The sequence below is a fragment of the Apodemus sylvaticus genome, chromosome 10, assembly GCF_947179515.1.
Source record: "Apodemus sylvaticus chromosome 10, mApoSyl1.1, whole genome shotgun sequence".
NCBI lineage: Eukaryota > Metazoa > Chordata > Mammalia > Rodentia > Muridae > Apodemus > Apodemus sylvaticus.
This window is the reverse complement of record NC_067481.1, coordinates 66,375,268-66,399,291: the sequence shown is the minus strand read 5'-3', so window position 1 is coordinate 66,399,291 and position 24,024 is coordinate 66,375,268. Positions and strand designations below refer to the sequence as shown.

At 39.5% G+C, this 24,024-nt stretch overlaps 2 protein-coding genes across 2 annotated transcripts; both read right to left on the bottom strand.

Annotated features, from left to right (window-relative positions):
• Positions 1 to 972: 972 nt before the first annotated feature.
• LOC127694316 (olfactory receptor 2T29-like) lies at positions 973 to 1,914 on the bottom strand. The gene has a single exon (XM_052195865.1). It carries the CDS (start codon positions 1,912 to 1,914, stop codon positions 973 to 975), a length of 942 nt encoding a protein of 313 aa, XP_052051825.1.
• A 20,232-nt stretch (positions 1,915 to 22,146) lies between these two features.
• On the bottom strand, positions 22,147 to 23,100 carry LOC127694437 (olfactory receptor 2T29-like). Its single transcript, XM_052195963.1, has one exon. The coding sequence runs from the start codon at positions 23,089 to 23,091 to the stop codon at positions 22,147 to 22,149; it is 945 nt and encodes a 314-aa protein (XP_052051923.1). The 5' UTR covers positions 23,092 to 23,100.
• Between the last annotated feature and the right edge of the window lie 924 nt (positions 23,101 to 24,024).

Sequence of the window (24,024 nt, the reverse complement as noted above, 5' to 3'; positions counted from 1 at the left end):
AAATAGATCAATATGTATCACCCTTCATAAAACTAAGGTCCAAGTGGATCAAAGACCTCAACATAAAACCAGATACACTGAAGATGATAGAAGAGAAAGTGGGGAATAGCCTTGCACCCATTTGCATAGGAGACAAATTCATAAATAGAACATAGACAGTGTACACACAAAAATCAACAATTAATAAGTGGGACCTCACTAAATTCAAAAGCTTCTGTAATGCAAGGACACCATCAGTAGGAAAAAACAGCAAGCTTTGGAATGGGAAAAGATTTTTACTAAGTCCACACCTGATAGAGGGCAAATATCAAAAATTGTCACTCACTTGTGGCTCAAGAATAGGTGATTCCTAATTTGCTTTGAAAAGAGAGGTGTGTTGCATTTTGAGGGATTATGTTTGTAGGCAAACACTGCCAATTAAAAAACCTCAGTGCCACTTGAACTATCTTGATTTAAATTTCTTTTAACCTTTATTTTTTACTATATCACAATATAGAAGCTGAAGAAGAAAACTGTGTCTTGTTCTTTATTTTTGTTCAATTTCAAATTTACATAAATTATCAAAAAGTATACAGAATTATTTTAATATGACATTTATGTCAACTTATCACTTGTTGACATAATATGACAATTATGTCAACTGATCTTTGTTAAACACTTTTCTTTCAACTCTCTATGTTTATCAGTTGCACACATCATGGGCAGTGATGATGACTTTTCAATGGTGAGATTATTGACACACAAAATTAAATAGCCACTATTGACTTCATAAAATGTAATATTTAAAGACTACTTATAAAGGGTTTGAATACATGAGAAGTATATCAATGAAGAAAATTTCAGAGTAGAGGAATAGTTCTTCCAAAGGAGATGAATACGAAATGAGACATGATGGATCGGCAGTAGCATCAGCATGAGACTTGGATCAACAGATGTGTGGAGACAAACAAGAGAAATATGCATTTCAGATTACTATACTATTTCTTGGAAGAGGGTGTTCACACCCAACATTTTCTTCATAGCCTCTGTGACATTCTTATTCCTAAAACTATAGATTAGTGGGTTCAACAGAGGGGTGAGTATGGTATAAAACACAGACACCACCATGTCCTTCTCAGGGGTGTGGAGGGAGGCAGGGAGCATGTAGGTATAGACAGCAGCTCCATAGAAGAGGAGGACCACAGTCATGTGGGAGGAGCAGGTGGCCAGGGCCTTCTTCCTGCCCTCTGCTGAGTTCATCCTGAGGACAGTGAGGAGGATAGATGAATAGGAGCCTGAGATGACTGTCACAGGAATGAGAATCATGAGCACACAGCACACATACATGAGGGTCTCATAGAGCCAGGTGTCAGAGCAGGAGAGTTTGGTCACAGCAGGGACCTCGCAGAAGAAGTGGTGGATCTTCCGAGATCCACAGAATGGGAAGGTCATGGTAACTGGTGTGAGCATGAAGCCATCCAAGGATCCCAGGAGCCAACAAACAGACAACAGGAGAAGACACACCCTGTGATTCATGAGGACAGGATACCTTAGTGGATGGCAGATGGCCACATAGCGATCATAGGACATGGCAGCTAGAAGCAAAAATTCTGACCCTCCTAGTGTCAAGTACAAGAACATCTGCATTCCACAGGCTGCAGCTGAGATCTTTTGGCTTCCCACAACCTGGTCCAAGAGCATCTTGGGCACAGTGACAGAAATGTACATCATGTCCATGAGGGACAGCTGGCTGATAAAAAAGTACATGGGTGTGTGGAGGTGGATGTCAGAGACTATCAGCAGGATCAGAAGGGCGTTTCCAAACAAGGCCACCATGAAAACTACAAATATGACCACAGCCAGCAGGGCAGGGTGCTTGGATTGACTGAAGAATCCCAGCAGTGTGAAATCTGACTGTCCAGTGTAGTTCCTCATCCAGATTGTGTCCCTGGGTATCTCCTAGGCAACCAAGAAGCTTTGTGGCCAGTGACTACTGATCAGTGTACAAATATATTATGCTGAAAAGTTCCCTCCCCTCTATATCTCATAGTTATATCTAACTAAAATTTAAGGAACTTAACAATGTAAGAATTCACAGATGTGGTTACAGCCATCACTACTCAGTGTAGAGCCGCCCCAATTCATGGTCATAATCTTTCCTGATGACCAATGTGTTCTCTATCAAGTTCTTCAATTTGCATTAAAATTTTTTCCATTACTTACAAAAGTAGTGAAAACAAACAAAACCTTATGAAAGTGAAATGCATATAAGTAAATAAGCAAATTCATGATTCAGAAAATTAATGAATATGCAAGTTATTCTTCAGAACCATTACAAAACTGCTTCTAATATTAATACAATGTGGGACACACTCTTCATTTTAGCATTTATTTAGAATGTGGATTTTAAAATAATATGGTTAACGATTTTAGTTGATTTATGCACACAACCTATTTGAAACTGAATTTGAACTGTCCTGTAACTCTAGGTTTTGAAGATACATTCTCTTTAAATATATATTCATATAAATATATTCATATGAAAATATAGATACAATAATACATATGATGTGTTTCCTCATCTAACACTTGTAAATTGAAAGTCCCACCTTTTCTGGTCCCTGATTCTTCAAGTTCATCTCCTCACAGGCTGTGCCATTTACTCTAAGCCTCAGCAGAAGACTGAGGGTTTAGCAGTCACTGCCGGTTTCCAGACCAGGCTATGGCAGCAGCATCTGTGTGGACTGTCAGTCACTTCCTCACCGAGTCTGAGAAGCAGAGGAACACAGCCATGAGATCTTCCTGAGAGCAGTTTACTGTTCCCTCCTCCCCACACTCACAGCCTCCCCACATGCTGAGAGAAATCCAGGGACACACTAATCTTGATTGCACTGAACAAGGGTAGCATCCATCTATTCTGGGAAAATAGGTAAATGTAAAATAAGTTTGAAGGTTTCAATAGGTACAGCACAGGAAGAAACAGCATCAGACAGAATGTACCCAGCCTTCCTGATGAGGCTCAGAAATGCCTCTTCCACATGTACTTCTTAAAGATGAGAGATTTTTAAAGTTTGTTTTTAAAAATTCTAAACTATCAATACTATATTTTGTTTTCTCCAAGCTATAGGAAGAAAATGAAATCTCTCTGAGATGTTAGCAATAATTACAAGGGAGGGACTGTGAGACAGCAGTCACAAGTCTCTGGAATATTTTATATAACAAAGGCACAAAAGCAAACCTGTTCGTGAATCCCTTAGAATGTCACACTCTGGCCAGGCTGCTGCTGCTGCTAAGAACACAGCAAGGTTCTTGATGCCTTCATATCAATGCCAGACAGATCTGAGACCTATGGGAAGTGATGGGCAAAGACAGAGACAGAAAATAGACTGAGAGATTAGAAGAAAAAGATAGACTTCCATTTTAAAAAAGAGTATTCATGAAAAGAAACTTAGATTGATAAAAGTTTAAACATTTTAATGTTCATTTTGTGTTTTACTGCTGACCCAGATGGGTGAGACCCTGAGCTTCTCCTCTTCAAAAGAAGAAAGCATGGCTGAGTTCTATGGAAGAAGCAGGGTGGCTCAGGGATGCTGCTGGCTTGGAATGCAGCTCTGTCTTTGTTCTGCCTTCACTCTTAGTAATTCAGAGGGTTATCAGTGCACCAAGCTGTTCACATGACATCAAGTGGCACATCAGGTTAAGGACCACATATCTACCTCACTTCACACAACCACTGACAGAATGAGTGCTTACCCTGTGCGTAAGCACAGAATGGGCACCTGCCTGGGTTCTATGGGAAGTTTTACTTCTCCAAGAACGTATACTTTGAATTTATGTTACCCACTGTCTGCTTCATATGATGTAACATGAATAAAATTAAGCTAATTATTTCTGCATTATTGCAACCCTCAAAATTTACCCACATTTGGAATTACACAATCTACCCACAAGACAGTTTTGAAAATGAATGCCTTGTCATATGAAAAGTTAAAAATGCATAAGTGTGGCCGTGGTGCCAGATGACTATAAAAATTCTAGCATTTTTGAGTCTGAGGCAGGGGAATTACCAACATAGTCAAAGCATGTCTTGTGTGTGTGTGTGTGTGTGTAGTACATATTGCTTCATTCATGTCATAGAAAAATTCTCAGTAAGGAAGTACTAAAAGGAATCCTTAGGAAGAATCTGGGTGTGGTGGTGCACACGTTTATTCCCAGAAGTAGCAGGCAGAGGCATGTAGATCTGAGTTTGAGGCCAGACTGGTCTACAGAGTGAGTTACAGGACATCTAGTGCTCAAAAACAAAACAAAACAAAGCAAAAACAAAGAAAGAGGAGGAGAAAGAGGAAGAGGAGGAAGAAGAAAAAGATGAAGAGGAGGAGAAAAGAGCTGAATTTCTTCTGATAATAAATAAGAAAGTAAAGAATAAAGGATAAAGGAGATTTTGTAAAGAAAGAACAGGTTGTCTAGTGACCACCTTGTGCTATGCAGACTGTCCTGTCAGGTCCTGCTCACCATCAGATGCAGCTGCAGCTGTAGCCTGGGTTGTATGGACCAAGGGACAGCAGCTGGTTAAGTGCACAAGGAACAGGAGGCAAGTGACATCATCTCTGGGTGGACTCTGCTCATTCTCAGATAAGATTTTGTTAATAACTCCCTTCTGGGACTTTAAAGGTGAATGCCAGGAGAATGTTAGAGCCAGGGCTGCTAACAGACACCTCTGCTCAGCCAGATTTACCCTTCAGTTTTGTTTTAGTGGGAAATCATAGCCAGTATTAACAATAACCATAAATATCATGATCATAAATAAGAATCAGCCCCAACATGTGTCAGGTATTGTATGTCTGGGACTTTGTTCACTGTGAAGAATTCTCTTTCCCCAACCTAATTACTCTCTCTGTTTGTATATTTATATAAACTTTCAGTAGTCTTTGTGACATGTTATCTGCCATAGGTGTGGACTTGAAAACTTGGGGTTGGTTTGCACCAGGGAGCCAGGAGATCCACAGCCTTTGGTGCACAGCCAACCAGGAGAGAGTGATTTCCCAACAGCGCTTTCTCTTCTGAGAAGGTGAGATGTCCACCTTCTCTCTGGAGGGGCCCAGCTAGGAGCACACAGGACCTAAGATCAGTGGAGCAGCTTGGACAGAAGTTTTCCTACTGCCATTTGCACAATGAGCCAGGAGACTCCACAGTCTTCTGTGCATAGCCTACCAGGAGAGAGAGAGAGATCTCCCAGCAGTGCTTTCACTTTTGAGCTCAGAGGAGTAAGGACACAGGCTTACAGGCCAACAGGAGGAATAAATTCCAGCCAGAGACAAGAATACCAACTAGCATGTACAAGAACCCTACCAACAGAAACCAAGGCCACACAACAACATCAGAACCCAGTTCTCCTACCACAGCAAGTTCCGGATACCCCAACACACTGGAAAAGCAAGAGTTGGAATTAAAATCGTATCTCATGATGCTGATAGAGGCCTTCAAGAAAGACTTAAATAACTCCCTTAGAAGTGGGAAGGGGTGGGTGGGAGGACAGGGGGAGAAAAGGGGGCTTATGGGACTTTCGGGGAGTGGGGGACTAGAAAAGGGGAAATCATCTGAAATGTAAATAAAAAATATATCGAATAAAAAAAAAGACAAAAAAAATAACTCCCTTAAAGAAATACAGGAGAACATTGATCAACAGGTAAAAGCCCTTAAAGAGGAAACACAAAAATCCCTTAAAGAAATACAGGAGAGCATGGGTCAAAAGGCAGAAGCCCTTAAAGAAGAAACACTAAATCCCTTAAAAAATTACAGGAAAACACAAACAATCAAGTGATGGAACTGAACAAAACCATCCAGAATCTAAAAGTGGAAGTAGAAACAATAAAGAATCACAAAGTGAGACATCTCTGGAGATAGAAAAACTTGGAAAGAATTCAGGAGTCATAGATGCAACCATCAACAACAGAATACAAGAGATAGAAGAAAGAACCTCAGGTGCTGAAGATACCATAGAAAACATTGACTCAACAGTCAAAGAAAATGCAAAATGCCTAAAGCTGGCAATCCAAAACATCCAGGAATTCTAGGACATAATAAGAAGACCAAACCTAAGGATTATAGGTATACAAGAGAGTGGGGATATACATCTTAATGGCCCAGTAAATATCCTCAGCAAAATTGTAGAAGAAAACTTCCCTAACCTAGAGAAAGAGATGCCCATGAACATACAAGAAGCCTTCAGAACTCCAAACAGAGTGGGCCAGAATAGAAAGTCCTCCTGGCACATAATGAACAAAACACCAAATTCAGTAAACAAAGAAAGAATATTAAAAGTAGTAAGGGAAAAATGGCAAGTAACTTCTAAAGGCAGTCCTATCAGAATCACACCAGATTTCTCACCAGAGACAATGAAAACTAGACGATCCTGGGCAGACCTCATACAGACCCTAAGAGAACACAAATGCCAGCCCAGGCTACTATACCCAGCAAATTTCTCAATCATCATAGGTGGAGAAACCAAGATATTCCATGATAAAACCAAATTTACACAATATCTGTCCACAAATCCAGCCCTACAAAGCATAATTGATGTAAAATGCCAACACAAGGAGATACACTACACCCTAGAAAAAGCAAGAAAGTAATCTTTTCCCAATAAACCCAAAAGAACATACTCATGCAAACATAAAAATAACATAAAAAATAACAGGAAGCAACAATCACTGTTCCTTAATATCTCTTAACAACAATGGACTCAACTCCCCAATAAAAAGACATGACTGATGAAATATTTCTCATGTAAATCTTCAATTTTATCAGAAAACATTTGTAATTCCCTTTTAATTAATTTAGTATTTTTTATGGCTACTATTTTATCTGCATTATTTTTCATGATAATCTTCAATTTTAATATGCCTTTCTATATATTTTCTCTATTTTATCAGGAATGTTTTCAATGTAAATCTTTGATTTTATCACAAGTATTCTAATTCTACCTTCAATTTATTTAGAGTTTTATATCTACCATTTTATATTTAAAAATTTCCATAAAATAGTCAATTTTAATGTGTTTGTTTCTATATTTCTTGAATTTTCCAGAAATATTTTCCATGTAAATTTTCAATTTTATCTGAAAATGTTTATAATTTCACCTTCAATCAACTTGGAATCATCTTTATTCCTATGATTTTATGTGTATAATTTCCACGATAGTCTTTAATTTTAACATGTTTTCCTATATATTTATTCGATTTTATCAGAAATATTTTGCATGCAAATCTTCAAGTTTATCAGATTTTTTTCTGGTTTCTTTTCTTTTCTTTTTTTTAAATATTTTTTTTTTTTTTTACAGAAATTTTTTAAATATTTTTATTTTCTATATTCTTTGTTTACATTCCAAATGATTTCCCCTTTCCCGGATCCCCCCTCCCCATATGTCCCATAAACCTTCTTCTCTCCATCCATTCTCCAATCACCTCCCTCCTTTTTCTCTGTCCTTGTATTCCCCTCCAATGCTAGATCAATCCTTTCCAGGATCAGGACCCTCTCCATACTTCTTCATGGGAGTCATTTGTTATGCGATTTGTGCCTTGGGTATTCAGGGCTTCTGGGCTAATTAATATCCACTTATTAGAGATTGCATTCCATTTTTATTCTTTTTGTGATTGGGTTACCTCACTTAGGATGATATTTTCCAGATCAAACCATTTGCCTAAAAATTTTTTGAATTCATTGTTTCTAATTGCTGAGTAGTATTCCATTGTGTAAATATACCACATTTTTTGTATCCATTCCTCCTTTGAGGGACATCTGAATTCTTTCCAGCTTCTGGCTATTATAAATAAGGCTACTATGAACATAATGGAGCATGTGTCTTTATTGCATGCCGGGGAATCCTTTGGGTATATGCCCAGGAGAGGTATAGCAGGGTCCTCTGGAAGTGTCACGTCCAGTTTTCTGAGGAACTGCCAGACTGATTTCCAAAGTGGTTGTACCATCTTACAGCCCCACCAGCAGTGGAGGAGTGTTCCTTTTTTTCTACATCCTCGCCAATACCTGCTGTCTCCTGAGTTTTTGACCTTAGCCATTATGACTGGTGTAAGGTGAAATCTCAGGGTTGTTTTGATTTGCATTTCCCTAATGACTAATGATGTTGAGCACTTCTTAAGGTGCCTCTCAGCCATCCGAATTTCTTCAGGTGAAAATTCATTGTTTAGATTTGTACCCCATTTTTTAATAGGGTTATTTGGTTCCCTGGGGTCTAACTTCTTGAGTTCTTTGTATATATTGGATATTATCCCTCTATCAGATGTGGGATTGGTGAATATCCTTTCCCAATTTGATGGTTGCTGTTTTGTCCTTTTAACAGTGTCCTTTGCCTTACAGAAACTTTGTAATTTTATGAGGTCCCATTTGTCATTTCTTGATCTTAGAGCATAAGCTATTGGTGATCTGTTCAGGAACTTTTCCCCTGTGCCCATATCCTCAAGGGTCTTCCCCAGTTTCTTTTCTATTAGTTTCAGTGTGTCTGGTTTTACATGGAGGTCCTTGATCCACTTGGAGTGAAGTATAGTACATGGAGATAAGAATGGATCAATTCGCATTCTTCTGCATGCGGACCTCTAATTGAACCAGCACCATTTGTTGAGAAGGCTATCTTTTTCCCACTGGATGTTTTCGGCCCCTTTGTCTAAGATCAAGTGACCATAGGTGTGTGGATTCATTTCTGGATCTTCAATTCTATTCCATTGGTCCACTTGTCTGTCACTGTGCCAATACCATGTAGTATTTAACACTATTGCTCTGTAGTATTGCTTGAAGTCAGGGTTACTGATTCCCCCAGAATTTCTTTTGTTGTTGAGAATATTTTTAGCTATCCTGGGTTTTTTGTTATTCCAGATGAATCTGAGAATTGCTCTTTCCAGCTCTATGAAGAACTGAGTTGGGATTTTTATGGGGATAGCATTGAATCTGTATGTTGCCTTTGGCAAGATGGACATTTTAACTATATTAATCCTGCCGATCCACGAGCATGGCAGATTTTTCCATTTTCTGAGGTCTTAGATTTCCTTCTTCAGAGACCTGAAGTTCTTGTCATATAGATCTTTCACTTGTTTGGTTAGAGTCACACCAAGATACTTTATATTGTTTGTGGCTATTGTGAAGGGTGTCATTTCCTTAACTTCTTTCTCAGCCTGCTTATCCTTTGAGTATAGGAAGACAACTGATTTGCTTGTGTTGATTTTATAACCAGCCCCTTTGCTGAAGTTGGTTATCAGCTGTAGGAATTCTCTGGTGGAGGTTTTAGGGTCACTTAAGTAGACTATCATGCCATCTGCAAATAGTGATAATTTGACTTCTCCCTTTCCAATTTGTATCCCTTTGACCTCCTTATGTTGTCTAATTGCTCTAGCTAGAACTTCAAGTACTATATTGAAAAGATATTGAGAGAGAGGACAGCCTTGTCTAGTCCCTTATTTTAGTGGGATTGCTTCAAGTTTCTCTCTGTTTAGTTTGATGTTGGCTACCGGTTTGCTGTATATTGCTTTAACAATGTTTAGGTATGGGCCTTGAATTCCTGTTCTATCCAAGATTTTTAGCATGAAAGGATGCTGAATTTTGTCAAATGCTTTTTCTGCATCTAATGAGATGATCATATGGTTTTTTCTTTGAGTTTATTTATGTAGTGGATAGCATTGATGGATTTCCTTATATTGAACCATCCCTGCATCCCTGGGATGAAGACTACTTGATCATAGTGGATGATCATTTTGATGTGTTCTTGGATTCAGTTGGCAAGAATTTTATCAACTATGTTTGCATCAATATTCATAAGGGAAATTGGCCTGAAGTTCTCTTTCTTTGTTGGATCTTTGTGTGGTTTTGGTATCAGCGTAATTGTGGCTTCATAGAACGAGTTGGGTAGAGTTCCTTCTGTTTCTATTTTGTGGAATAGTTTGAAGAGTATTGGTGTTAGGTCTTCTATGAAAGTCTGATAGAATTCTGCAGTGAAGCCATCTGGTCCCGGCTTTTTTTGGTTGGGAGACTTTCTACGATCCTTTTTATTTCTTCAGGTGTTATGGGACTGTTTAGATGATCCATTTGATCCTGATTTAGTTTTGGTGTCGGATATCTGTCTAGGAAACTGCCCATTTCCTCCAAATTCTCCAGTTGTGTTGAGTATAGGCTTTTATAGTAGGATCTAATGATTTTTTGAATTTCCTCAGTTTCTGTTGTTATATCTCCCTTTTCATTTCTAAGTTTGTTAATCTGTATACTGTCTCTGTGCCCTTTCGTTAGTCTGGCTAAGGGTTTATCTATCTTGTTGATTTTCTCAAAGAATCAGCTCCTGTTTTTGTTGATTCTTTGTATGGTTCTCTTTGTTTCTGAAGGATTCAGGGTTACTTCTGGATGAAGGATTCAGCAGGATGATGAAGGGGCTTAAAGGGGGTAATATAGGGGTTAGGTGAGTGTGGCTAGGCGGCGTGGGGGAAGGTGTCCAGGTGGGCCCTTGCCTGGGCACCAGTGAAGGAGTCAGCAGGATGATGAGGCTTAAAGGTGGGGAGTATAGGGGTTAGGTGAGTGTGGCTAGGCGGCGTGGGGGAAGGTGTCGAGGCAGGCCCTTGCCTGGGCACCTCTGCCCCTGAGGGACCACACACACAGAGACATGGTATAGAATAGAGTTTATTTAGAATAGGGGATGGGAGTTAGTGGTAGAGAGAGAGAGGTAGAGAAAGAGAGAGAGAGAGAGAGAGAGAGAGAGAGAGAGAGAGAGAGAGAGAGAGAGAGAGAGAGAGAGAGAGAGAAAGTGGAGGGAGAGAGAGTGGAGGCCGGCCATGACCACGTGGAAGGGGGGAAGAGCCCCAGGGGCAGAGAGGTGAGAGTATGTGGGAGAGCGGTGAGCAAAGAGAGAGAGGAGGGGCAAGGAGGGGCCCTCTTATAGTGGGCCAGATCTCTGGGGCAGGGCATACCTGGCTATTGCCAGGTAGGTGTGGGGTGGAGCTTAGACAAAACCCCAACAGTTTCTACTTGATTGATTTTGGCCCTGAGTTTGATGATTCCCTGCCTTCTACTCCTCCTGGGTGAAATAGCTTCTTTTTGTTCCAGGGCTTTCAGGTGTGTCATTAAGCTGTTAGTGTATGCTCTCTCCATTTTCTTTTTGGAGGCACTCAGGTTTATGAGTTTTCCTCTTAGCACTGTTTTCATTGTGTCCCATAGATTTGGGTATGTAGTGCCTTCATTTTCATCAAATTCTAAAAAGTCTTTGATTTCTTTCTTTATTTCTTCCTTGACCAAGGTATCATTGAGTAGTGTATTGTTCAGTTTCCACGTGTATGTGGGTTTTCTGTTGTTTTTGTTGCTATTGAAGACGACTTTTACTCCATAGTGATCTGATAGGAGCCATGGGATTATTTCGATCTTCTTATATTTGTTGAGGTCTGTCTTGTGACCAATTATATGGTCGATTTTGGAGAAGGTACCATGAGGTGCTGAGAAAAAGGCATATTCTTTTGCTTTAGGATAGAATGTTCTATATATATCTGTTAAATCTAATTGGTCCAAAGCTTCAATTAATTTCACTGTGTCCCTGTTTAGTTTCTGTTTTCCTGATCGGTCCATTGAGGAAAGTGCAGTGTTGAAGTCACCCACAATTATTGTGTTAGGTGCAATGTGTGCTTTGAGCTTTAGTAAAGTTTCTTTTATGAAAGAGGGTGCCTTTGCATTTGGAGCATAGATGTTCAGGATTGAGAGTTCTTCTTGATGTTTTTTTCCTTTGACCAGCAAGAAGTGTCCCTCAGAGTCTCTTTTGATGACTTTGGGTTGAAAGTCAATTTTATCTGATATTAGAATGGCTACTCCAGCTTGTTTCCTGAGACCATTTGCTTGTAAAATTGTCTTCCAGCCTTTTACTCTAAGGTAGTGTTTGTCTTTGACCCTGAGGTGTGTTTCCTGTAAGCAGCAAAATGTAGGGTCCTGTTTACGTATCCAGTCGATTAGTCTATGTCTTTTTATTGAGGCATTGAGCCCATTGATGTTAAGAGATATTAAGGAATAGTGATTATTACTTCCTCTCATTTTTGATGTTATTTTTAAAATTTGATTGGTTAACTTCTTTTGGGTTTGATGAAAGAAGGTTACTATCTTGCTTTTTCCAGGGTGAAGTTTCCCTCCTTGTATTGGTGTTTTCCTCCTATTATCCTTTGTAGGGCTGGGTTTGTGGATAGATATTGGGTAAACTTGGTTTTGTCATGGAATATATTGGTTTCTCCATCTATGGTTATTGAGAATTTTGCTGGGTATAGTAGTTTAGGCTGGCATTTGTGTTCTCTTAGAGTCTGCATGAGATCTGCCCAGGATCTTCTAGCTTTCATAGTCTCAGGTGAGAAGTCTGGTTTGATTCTGATAGGACTTCCTTTATATGTTACTTGGCCTTTTTCTCTTACTGCCTTTAATATTCTTTCTTTGTTTAGTACATTTGGGGTTTTGATTATTATGTGACAGGAGGTATTTCTGTTCTGGTCCAGTCTGTTTGGATTTCTGTAGGCTTCTTATATATTCATGGGCATCTCTCTCTTTAAGTTAGGGAAGTTTTCTTCCATAATTTTATTGAAGATATTTGCTGGCCCTTTAAGTTGTAAATCTTCACTCTCATTTATGCCTATAATCCTTAGATTTGGCTTTCTCATTTTGTCCTGGATTTCCTGGATGTTTTTGGGTTACAAGCTTTTTGCATTTTGCATTTTCTTTAACTGTTGAGTCCATGGTTTCTATGGTATCTTCATCATCTGAGATTCTTTCTTCTATCTCTTGTATTCTGTTGTTGATATTTGCATCTATGGCCCCTGATTTCTTCCCAAGGTTTTCTATCTCCAAAGTTGTGTCCCTTTGAGTTTTCTTAGTTGTTTCTACTTCTGATTTTAGATCCTGGATGGCTTTGCTTAGCTCCTTCACTTGCTTGTTTGTGCTTTCCTGTAATTCTTTAAGGGATTTTTGTGTTTCCTCTTTCATGACCTCAGCCTGTTGACCAAAGTTCTCCTGTATTTCTTTAAGTGATTTTTGCGTTTCTTTCTTATTGGATTTTGTATTCTCCTGAATTTCTTTCAATGAGTTTTGTGTTTCCCTTGTAAGGGCTTCTAACTTTTGATCCATTTTCTCCTGAATTTCTTTAAGTATGTCCTTCATGTGTTTCTCTACCAGCATCATGACTAGTGATTTTAAATCCAAATCTTGTTTTTCTGGTGTGATGGGGTATCCAGGACATGCAGTGCAAGCTGCCTCTTCCCAGTTGGCCTCTGGTGCACAGCTGACCTCCTGCACTGACTGGAGACAGGATGCTGTGGCCCAGGCTGTTCAGATCCTGAAGCAGACACCTGAAGACTCCCACCTGGGGCCTGCTGGACTCACCAGAGCACACTGACTCTTCCCAGCTGGCCTCCCGGGTGCCCCTCTGGCCTCTTGCAGTGCCTGGAGATCTGGTGTTGTAGCCCAGGCTGTTCTGGATCCTGAAGCAGAGATCTGAAGGCTCTCGCCAGAGGCCTCAGGCCTGGAACCTAAGCTCTGTGGTGCTGACCCACCGGGAGCAAGCTGTGTGCTCCCAGTCTGCCTCTGGGTGCACACCAGGCCTCTTGCACTTCCTGGAGACCGAGTGCTGTGGCCCAGGCTGTTCAGATCCTGAAGCAGACACCTGAAGCAGAAAATTTTTGTAATTCCACTTCCAATCAACTTAGGAATACTTTTATGCCTACCATTAATATATCTATATAAAAATTTCCCTGATTATCTTCAATTCTATAAAAAAAGAAAGCATGGGGTTCAGCCGCTGTAACATTGGCCCTTACAGTGTGTGGCAGGCTAACCCTGAGCCTTCATCCTTCCCGTGCCATCTTCTCCCCTCACTGCATCGCCCCTGGGTTCTGCTGTCAGCCACAAACCAGAGCCCTTAGAGCTGCCTTCAGTGTAAATGCTTGTTTCAATTTAAATGGAGACCCAAAAGTTGCTGAACAATCTATTAAATACAAATGGCTTAGATGAAATGTAAATGTTGATATTACCCACAGGTGAGCGAAAATCACACATTAAAAGTCACACCCTTCTATAATCTGCAGACAATTGTGCAGACACAGTGATGTACACTGTGTAGTCAGAGCTACAATACAGAGTCAATTCTGTACTCTTGATCTGCAGCCAACATTGTCTGAATGCTAAAGGTTTCGGATCCCTTTGCAACAAAAAGACACTGTTCTCATTTATCTTCTGATCACACAGTGTTCTGGGTTCACACAAGCTACCTCCTTAGCTCAGATCTCTCAGGCACCCAGGAATTCAGCCTACAGATGGAGCAGTGTGTTCTGACTCCTTTGACACTTGGTTAGTGTGTAGCCCTGGGTGGATATTGGCAGGGGAGGGGAAAGAAATGGTGTCCTTTCCTATATCTGCTGGTCTGGGGCAGCTGCATCCAGTTTGGTTGACAGAGGCTCTGGGTGGGACTCTAGGCTCTGTCCAGCACTTAAAGCAGCTAACTAGGCATTGTTAGGACACAGCTGTCTCAGGTCCTGCATGGTATCAGGAAAGGACGACCAGTAGTTTCTGACTATCCAGCATCTGTTGCACAGTGAGGAGTACATACAGCTGCCAAGGTGATAATATTTCATTTCAATGTCACTTGTGTGCCCCATTCTGTGCATGAAGTTCCAGCTTGAAATATGAAGGCTTTGTAGAGTCTTAGAAACTGACACACAAGGGGCTCTTTTGGAAAAGGGAAAATAATTAGTGTCATCAGACAAATCTTATGTAATAAAGTGATAACCTCATTCTACAATATGGACAAGTCATAGAAAAATAATAAAAACAGAAATGGATATAACAGAAGCTTATACAAAGCACAATTTCCCCACAAATACACAGCATTAACCAGTAGTTTTTAGAACTAACAAATCTATGTTTCAAGTCACAGGGGAAGCTCAAAACCTTTGCAAGAGACTCTGGACAATGCTATAGGAACCACAGTATGGAGAATGTGCTGGCATGAGGTTTGGGTGATCAAGGTCTGTGTCTGTGTGATAGCTTTAGCTATCACCTGCCCAGACCTAAAAGATAGTTCTGGTAATCTGGGATTTTCAGAGTTTTATTGCTGTGAACACCATGACTGAGGTAACTCTCATAAGGGACACATTTAATTTGGGCTGGTTTAGTCCACTATCATCAAGGCAGGGGTATGGCTATGTCCAGGCCGGCATGATGTAGGAAGAGCTGGGAGTTCTACATCTGATTCCAAAGGCAAACAGAAGACTGGATTTCAGGGAGGTAGGATGAGGGTCTTAAACCCAGGCCCAAATGACATGCTTCCTCCAACAAGGCCACACCTAATCTAATGGGGCCACACCTCTTAATAGTGCCACTTCCTGGACCTAGCACATTAAAACCATCATAAAAAGTTTGTCTAAAATCAAAAAGCCAAGTTTACCCCCACTTAATCAGAAATCTGTACCTCAAAGTATAATCACCCCAAATGCAAATGCCTAGATGCCAGCAGAAGAGCAGAACAAAAACTTCAAAGGCAACATGTCACTGACAGAGACCAGGTGTACTATTCCAGCAGGCCTGATTATTCTGACACAGGTCAAACTCAAGAAAAAGACCTTAAAACAAACTTTATGAAGATGATATAGGTTCTTAAAGAGAGAATGAGAAAATCCCATTAGAAAAGCCAAGATAGACCAGGAAACAAACCAAACAGTTGATGAATGTGAATAAAATTCTTGATCTTAGAGCAGCTATTGGTGTTCTGTTCAGGAACTTTCCCCCTGTACCGATGTCCTCAAGGGTCTTCCCCAGTTTCTTTTCTATTAGCTTCAGAGTGTCTGGTTTTATGTGGAGGTCCTTGATCCATTTGGAGTTGAGCTTAGTACAAGGAGACAAGGATGGATCAATTCACATTCTTCTGCATGCTGACCTCCATTTGAAAGTGGGGGACCAGAAAAGGGAAAATCATTTGAAATGTAAATAAAAATATATCGGCATATATAGGCATTATGGCAGCATCTGAGCCCAATTCCCCAACAATAGCAAGTCCTGGATACCCTAACACACCAGAAAAACAAGAGTTGGATTTAAAAGCACTGGTAAGGATGCTGTGAGGAACACATGAAGGACATAAATAAATCTCTTAAAGAAATTCAGGAGAAAAATGATCAAAAGCTAGAAGCACTTACAAGGGAAACACAAAAATCACTTAAAGAAATTCAGGAGAATATGGGTCAGAAGTTAGTAGCCAATAAGAAGGAAATGCAAAAATCACTTAAAAAAATACAGGAGACGTTTGATCAACAGGCAGAAGTCATGAAAGAGGAAACACAAAAATCGCTCAGAGAATTAGAGGAAAACACAAACAAGCAAATGATGGAACTGAGCAAAAACTTCCAGGATCCAAAAACAGAAGTAGAAACAACTAAGAAAGCACAAAGGGACACAACTTTGGAGATAGAAAACCTTGGGAAGAAATCAGGGACTGTACATGCAAATATCAACAACAGAATACAAGAGATAGAAGAAAGAATCTCAGATGTCAAAGATACCATAGAAACCATGGACTCAACAGTCAAAGAAAATGCAAAGTGCAAAAAGCTTGTAACCCCAAACATACAGGAAATCCAGGTCACAATGAGAAAGCCAAATCTAAGGATTATAGGCATTGATGAGAGTGAAGATTTACAACTTAAAGGGCCAGCAAATATCTTCAACAAAATTATGGAAGAAAACTTCCCTAACTTAAAGAGAGAGATGCCCATGAATATATAAGAAGCCTACAGAAATCCAAACAGACTGGACTAGAACAGAAATACCTCCTGTCACATAATAATCAAAATCCAAAATGTGCTAAACAAAGAAAGAATACTTAGGGCAATAAGAGAAAAAGGCCAAGTAACATATAAAGGAAGACCTATCAGAATTACACCAGACTTCTCACCAGATACCATGAAAGCTAGAAGATCCTAGGCGGAGCTCATGCAGACTCTAAGAGAACACAAATTCCAGCCAAGACTACTATACCCAGCAAAACTCTCAATCACTATAGATGGAGAAACCAAGATATTCCATGACAAAACCAAATTTACACAATATCTTTCCACAAACTCAGCCCTACAAACAATAATGGGGGAAAACACCATTACAACGAGGGAAGCTATACCCTGGAAAAAGCAGGATATTAAGCTTCTTTCATCAAACCCAAAAGAAGATAACCACACAAGTATAAAATTAAAATAAAAAATGATAGGAAGCAATAACCACTACTCCTTAATATCTCTGAACATCAATGGACTCAATTCCCCAATAAAAATACATAGACTAACAGACTGGATATGTAAACAGGACTCTACATTTTGCTGCATACAGGAAACACACCTCAGTGTCAAAGACAAAAACTACCTTAGAGTAAAATGCTGGAAGACAATTCTACAAGCAAATGGTCTCAGGAAACAAGCCGGAGTTGCCATTCTAATATCAGATAAAATTGACTTTCAACCTAATGTCATCAAAAGAGACATGGAAGGTCACTTCTTGCTGGTCAAAGGAAAAACCCAACAAGAAGAACTCTCAATCCTGAACATCTATGCTCCAAATACAAGGGTGCCCTCATTCATAAAGGAAACTTTACTAAAGCTCAAAGCACACATTGCACCTAACACAATAATTGTGGGTGACTTCAACACTCTACTCTCACCAATGGACAGATCAAGAAAACAGAAACTAAACAGGGAGACAGTGAAACTAATTGAAGCTTTGGACCAATTGGATTTAACAGATATATATAGAGAACTTTTCATCCCAAAGCAAAAGAATATACCTTTTTCTCAACACCTCATGGTACCTTCTCCAAAATCGATCATATAGTTGGTCACAAGACAGACCTCAACAAATATAAGAAGATTGAAATAATCCCATGCCTCCTATCAGATCACTATGGAGTAAAAATAGTCTTTAATAATAATAAAAACAACAGAAAGCTCACATACACATGGAAACTGAACAATACTCTACTCAATGATACCTTGGCCTAGGAAGAAATAAAGAAAGAAATCAAAGATTTTGTTTTTAGAATTTAACGAAAAGGAAGGCATAACATACACAAATCTATGTGACACAATGAAAACAGTGCTAAGAGGAAAACTCATAGCTTTGAGTGCCTCCCAAAAGAAATTCGAGAGAGCATACACTAGAAGATTAACAGAACAACTGAAAGCCCTGGAACAAAAAGAAGCTAATTCACCCAGGAGGAGAAGAAGACAGGAAATCATCAAACTCAGGGCTGAAATCAATCAAGTAGAAACCAAGAGAACCATACAAAGAATCAACAAAACCAAAAGTTGGTTCTTTGAAAAAAATCAACAAGATAGATAAACCCTTAGCCAGACTAACCAAAGGGCACAGAGAAAGTACAAAATTAGAAATGAAAAGGGAGATATTACAACAGAAACTGAGGAAATTAAAAAAATCATCAGATCCTACTACAAAAGCCTGTACTCAACACAACTGGAGAATCTGGAGGAAATGGACATTTTGTTAGACAGATACCAAATACCAAAATTAAACCAGGATCAAATAGACCATCTAAACAGACCCATAACCCCTAAAGAAATAGAAGGGGTCATAGATAGGCTTCCAACCAAAAAAAGCACAGGACCAGATGGTTTCAGTGCAGAATTCTATCAGACCGTCAAAGAAGACTTAACACCAATACTCTTCAAACTATTCCACCAAACAGAAACAAAAGGAACACTATCCAACTCCTTTTACGAAGCCACTATTATGCTGATATCAAAACCACAGAAAGATCCAACTAAGAAAGAGAATTTCAGGCCAATTTCCCTTATGAATATTGATGCAAAAATTCTCAATAAAATTGCCAACTGAATCCAAGAACACATGATAATCCACCATGATCAAGTAGGCTTCATCCCAGGGATGCAGGGATGGATCAATATAAGGAAATCCATCAATGCAAACCACTACATAAACAAACTCAAAGAAAAAAACATGATCATTTCATTAGATGCTGAAAAGGCATTTGACAAAATTCAGCATCCTTTCATGCTAAAAGTCTTGGAAAGGACAGGAATTCAAGGCCCATATCTAAACATAGTAAAAGCAATATACAGCAAACTGATAGCCAACATCAAACTAAACAGAGAGAAACTTGAAGCAATCCCACTAAAATCAGGGACCAGACAAGGCTGCCCCCTCTCTCCATATCTTTTCAATATAGTTCTTGAAGTCCTAGCTAGAGTAATTAGACAACATAAGGAGGTCAAAGGGATACAAATTGGAAAGGAAGAAGTCAAACTATCACTATTTGCAGATGATGTGATAGTATAATTAAGTGACCCAAAAAACTCTACTAGAGAACTTCTACAGCTGATAAACAACTTCAGCAAAGTGGCTGGTTACAAAATCAATGCAAGCAAATCAGTAGCCTTTATATACTCAAAGGATAAGCAGTCTGAGAAAGAAATTAGGGAAATGACACCCTTCACAATAGCCACAAACAGCATAAAGTATCTTGGGGTGACTCTAACCAAACAAGTGAAAGACCTATATGACAAGAACTTCAGATCTCTGAAGAAGGAAATTGAAGAAGTTCTCAGAAAATGGAAAATCTTCCATGCTCAAGGATTGGCGGGATTAATATAGTTAAAATGGCCATCTTGCCAAAGGCAATCTACAGATTCAATGCTATCCTCATAAAAATCCCAACCCAGTTCTTCATAGAGCTGGAAAGAGCAATTCTCAAATTCATCTGGAATAACAAAAAACCCGGGATAGCTAAAACTATTCTCAACAGTAAAAGAACTTCAGGGGGATTCAGTATCTCAGACCTCAAACTTTACTACAGAGCAATAGTGATAAAAACTGCATGGCATTGGTACAATGTCAGGCAAGCGGATCAATGGAATAGGAATGAAGACCCAGAAATAAACCAACACACCTATGGTCACATGATCTTCGACAAAGGAGCTGAAAGCATCCAGTGGAAAAAAGATAGTCTTTTCAACAAATGGTGCTGATTCAATTGAAGGTCAGCATGAAGAAGAATGCGAATCAATCCATTCTTATCTCCTTGTACTAAGCTCAACTCCAAATGGATCAAAGACCTCTACATAAAACCTGACAAACTGAAACTAATAGAAACTGGGGAAAACCCTTGAGGACATGGGCACAGGGGAAAAGTTCCTGAATAGAACACCAATGGCGTGTGCTCTAAGATCATGAATTGACAAATGGGACCTCATGAAACTACAAAGTTTCTGTAAGGCAAAGGACACTGTCAAAAGGACAAGGCATCAACCAACAGATTGGGAAAGGATCTTCACCAACCCTAAATCCAACAGAGGGCTAATATCTAATATATACAAAGAACTCAAGAAGGTAGAACCCAGAGAACCAAATTAAAAAGTGGGGTACGGAGCTAAACAAAGAATTTTCACAGAAAGAACTTTGGAGGGCTGAGAAACACCTTAAGAAATGTTCAACATCATTAATCATTAGGGAAATGCAAATCAAAACAACCCTGAGATTTCACCTCACACCAGTCAGAATGGCTAAGGTCAAAAACTCAGGAGACAGCAGGTGTTGGCGAGGATGTGGAGAAAGAGGAACACTCCTCCACTGCTGGTGGGATTGCAAGATGGTGCAACCACTTTGGAAATCAGTCTGACGGTTCCTCAGAAAACTGGGCATGACACTTCCTGAAGACCCTACTATACCACTCCTGGGCATATACCCAGAGGATTCTTCAGCATGCAATAAGGACACATGCTCCACTATGTTCATAGCAGCCCTATTTCTAGTAGCCAGAAGCTGGAAAGAACCCAGGTGTCCTTCAACGGAGGAATGGATACAAAAAAATGTGGTATATTTACACAATGGAGTACTATTCAGCCATTAGAAACAATGAATTCATGAAATTCTTAGACAAATGGATGGAGCTGGAGAACATCATACTAAGTGAAGTAACACAGTCTCAAAAGATCAATCATAGTATGCACTCACTGATAAGTGGATATTAGCCTAGAAACTTTGAATATCCAAGACATAATCCACATATTAAATGAGGTCCAAAAAGAATGGAGGAATGGCCCCTGGTCCTGGAAAGACTCAGTGCAACAGTATAGGGGAATACCAGAACAGGGAAGTGGGAAGGGGTAGATGGAGGAACAGGGGAGGGAACAGGGCTTATGGGACTTGCGGGGAGTGGGGACCCAGAAAAGGGGAAATCATTTGAAATGTTAATAAAAATATATCAATAAAGAAAAAAATTAAAAAATATATCGAATAAAATAAAAAATCTAAATAAATAAATAAATAAACAAACAAACAAATAAAACAAAAACCAAAGAAGCCTAAAATTCCCCGGAGTGTAAAAGAGATTGAATCCAAGACCCCAAAGATACCAAAACCAGGATACTCCAATCCCTTATGTAAACTGACATAGTATTTGTATAATATTAATAAAATGTGAACATTGACTAAAAAACAAACAAACAAACAAAAGAATAGGTGATTCCTAATTTGCTTTGAAATGAGAGGTATGTTGCATTTTGAGGGGTATGTTTGTAGGCGAATACAGCTACACTGCCAATTAAAAAACCCTCAGGGCCACTTGAACTATCTTGAGTTAAATTTATTTTAACCTTTATTTTTACTATATCACACTATAGAAGCTGAAGAAGAAAACTGTGTCTTGTTCTTTATTTTTATTCAATTTCAAATATATATAAATTATCAACAAAGTATACAGAATTATTTTAATATGACACTAATGTCAATTTATCTCTTGTTGACTTAATATAACAATTAAGTCAACTCATCTTTGTTAAACACTTTTCTTTCAACTCTCTATGTTTATCAGTTGCACACATCATGGGCAGTGTGACATGACTTTTCAATGATGAGATTATTGACACACAAAATTAAATAGCCACTATTGACTTCATAAAATATAATATTTAAAGACTACATATAAAGAGTTTGAATGCACAAGAAGTATATCAATGAAGAAATTTTCAGAGTAGAGAAATAGGAGATGAATGTGAAATGAAACGTGATAGATCAGCAATAACATCAGTATGAGTACTTGGATCAACAGGTGTGTGGAGACAAGGAAGAGAAATAATATGCATTTCAGATTACTATTTCTTGGAAAAGGGTGCTCACACCCAACATTTTCTTCATAGCCTCTGTGACATTCTTATTCCTAAAACTATAGATTAGTGGGTTCAACAGAGGGGTGAGTATGGTGTAAAACATAGACACTACCATGTCCTTCTCGGGGGTGTGGAGGGAGCCAGGGAGCACATAGGTATAAAGAGCAGCTCCATAGAAGAGGAGGACCACAGTCATGTGGGAGGAGCAGGTGGCCAGGGCCTTCTTCCTGCCCTCTGCTGAGTTCATCCTGAGGACAGTGAGGAGGATGGATGAATAGGAGCCTGAGATGACTGTCACAGGAATGAGAATCATGAGCACACAGCACACATACATGAGGGTCTCATAGAGCCAGGTGTCAGAGCAGGAGAGCTTTGTCACAGCAGGGACCTCACAGAAGAAGTGGTGGATCTTCCGAGTTCCACAGAATGGGAAGGTCATGGTGACTGGAGTGAGCATGAATCCATCCAAAGATCCCAGGAGCCAACAGACAGACATCAGGAGGAGACACACCCTGTGGTTCATGAGGACTGGATACCGGAGTGGATGGCAGATGGCCACATAGCGGTCATAGGACATGGCAGCCAGAAGGAAAACTTCTGACCCTCCTAGAGTCAGGTACAAAAACATCTGCATCCCACAGGAAGCAGCCGAGATCTTGTGGCTCCCCAGGACCTGGTCCATGAGCATCTTGGGCACAGTGACAGAAATGTACATCATGTCCATGATGGACAGTTGGCTGATAAAAAAGTACATGGGTGTGTGGAGGTGGATGTCAGAGACTATCAGCAGGATCAGCAGGGCGTTTCCAAACAAGGCCATGAGGAAAACTACAAATATGACCACAGCCAGCAGGGCAGGGTGTTTGCATTGATTGAAGAATCCCAGCAGGGTGAAATCTGACTGTACAGTATAGTTGTTCATCCAGGTTGTGATGTCTCAGGGTGTCTCCTAGGCAACCAAGAAGCTTTGGGAATAGTGACTACCTACTGACCAGTACACAAGTCCATTATGCTGAAAAGTCCCCTGGACTCTCTATCTCATAGTTATATCTACCTACAATTTAAGGAACTTAACAATGTAACAATTCACAAATGTGGTTACAACTGTCACCATTCAGTGTAGAGCTACCCCAATTTATGGTCATGATTTTTCCTCATGATCAATGTGTTCTCTATCAAGTTCTTCCAATTTGCATAATAACTTTTGTATTACTTACAAAAATAGTGAAAACAAAAACTAATTAATGTGAAATTCAAACAAGCAACCAAATGCATTATTCGGAACATTAGTGAATATAATGAACATTTGTTAGTCTTTAGAACCATTGCAGAACTGCTCCTAATATTAACAAAATATGGAACATGCTCTTTAGTTAACATTCATTGAAGAATGTGGTTTTAAAATAATATGGTCCAAGTTATTAGTTGAGTACTGCAGACAGTTTTTTTTTAAATTGAATTTGAATTGACCTATAATTCTTTGTCTTATTAGACAAATGCTCTTTACGTATATATTCATATAAATATATTCTTATGAAAATTTAGATGAGAATACACATAATGTGTTTTCTCATCTAACACTTGCAAATTGAAAGTCTCACCTTTTGTAGTCTCTGATTCTCCAAGTTCATCTCCTCACAGCTTGTCCATTTGCTCTAAGCCTCAGTAGAAGACTGAGGGTTTAGCAGTCACTGCTGGTTGCCAGACCAGGCTGTGGCAGCAGTATCTGTGTGGACTGTCAGCCACTTCCTCACGCAGTCTGAGAAGCAGAGGAACACAGCCCTGAGATGTTCCTGAGAGCAGTTCACTGTTCCCTCCACCCCACACTCACAGCCTGCCTCTGTGTTAGCTGCTG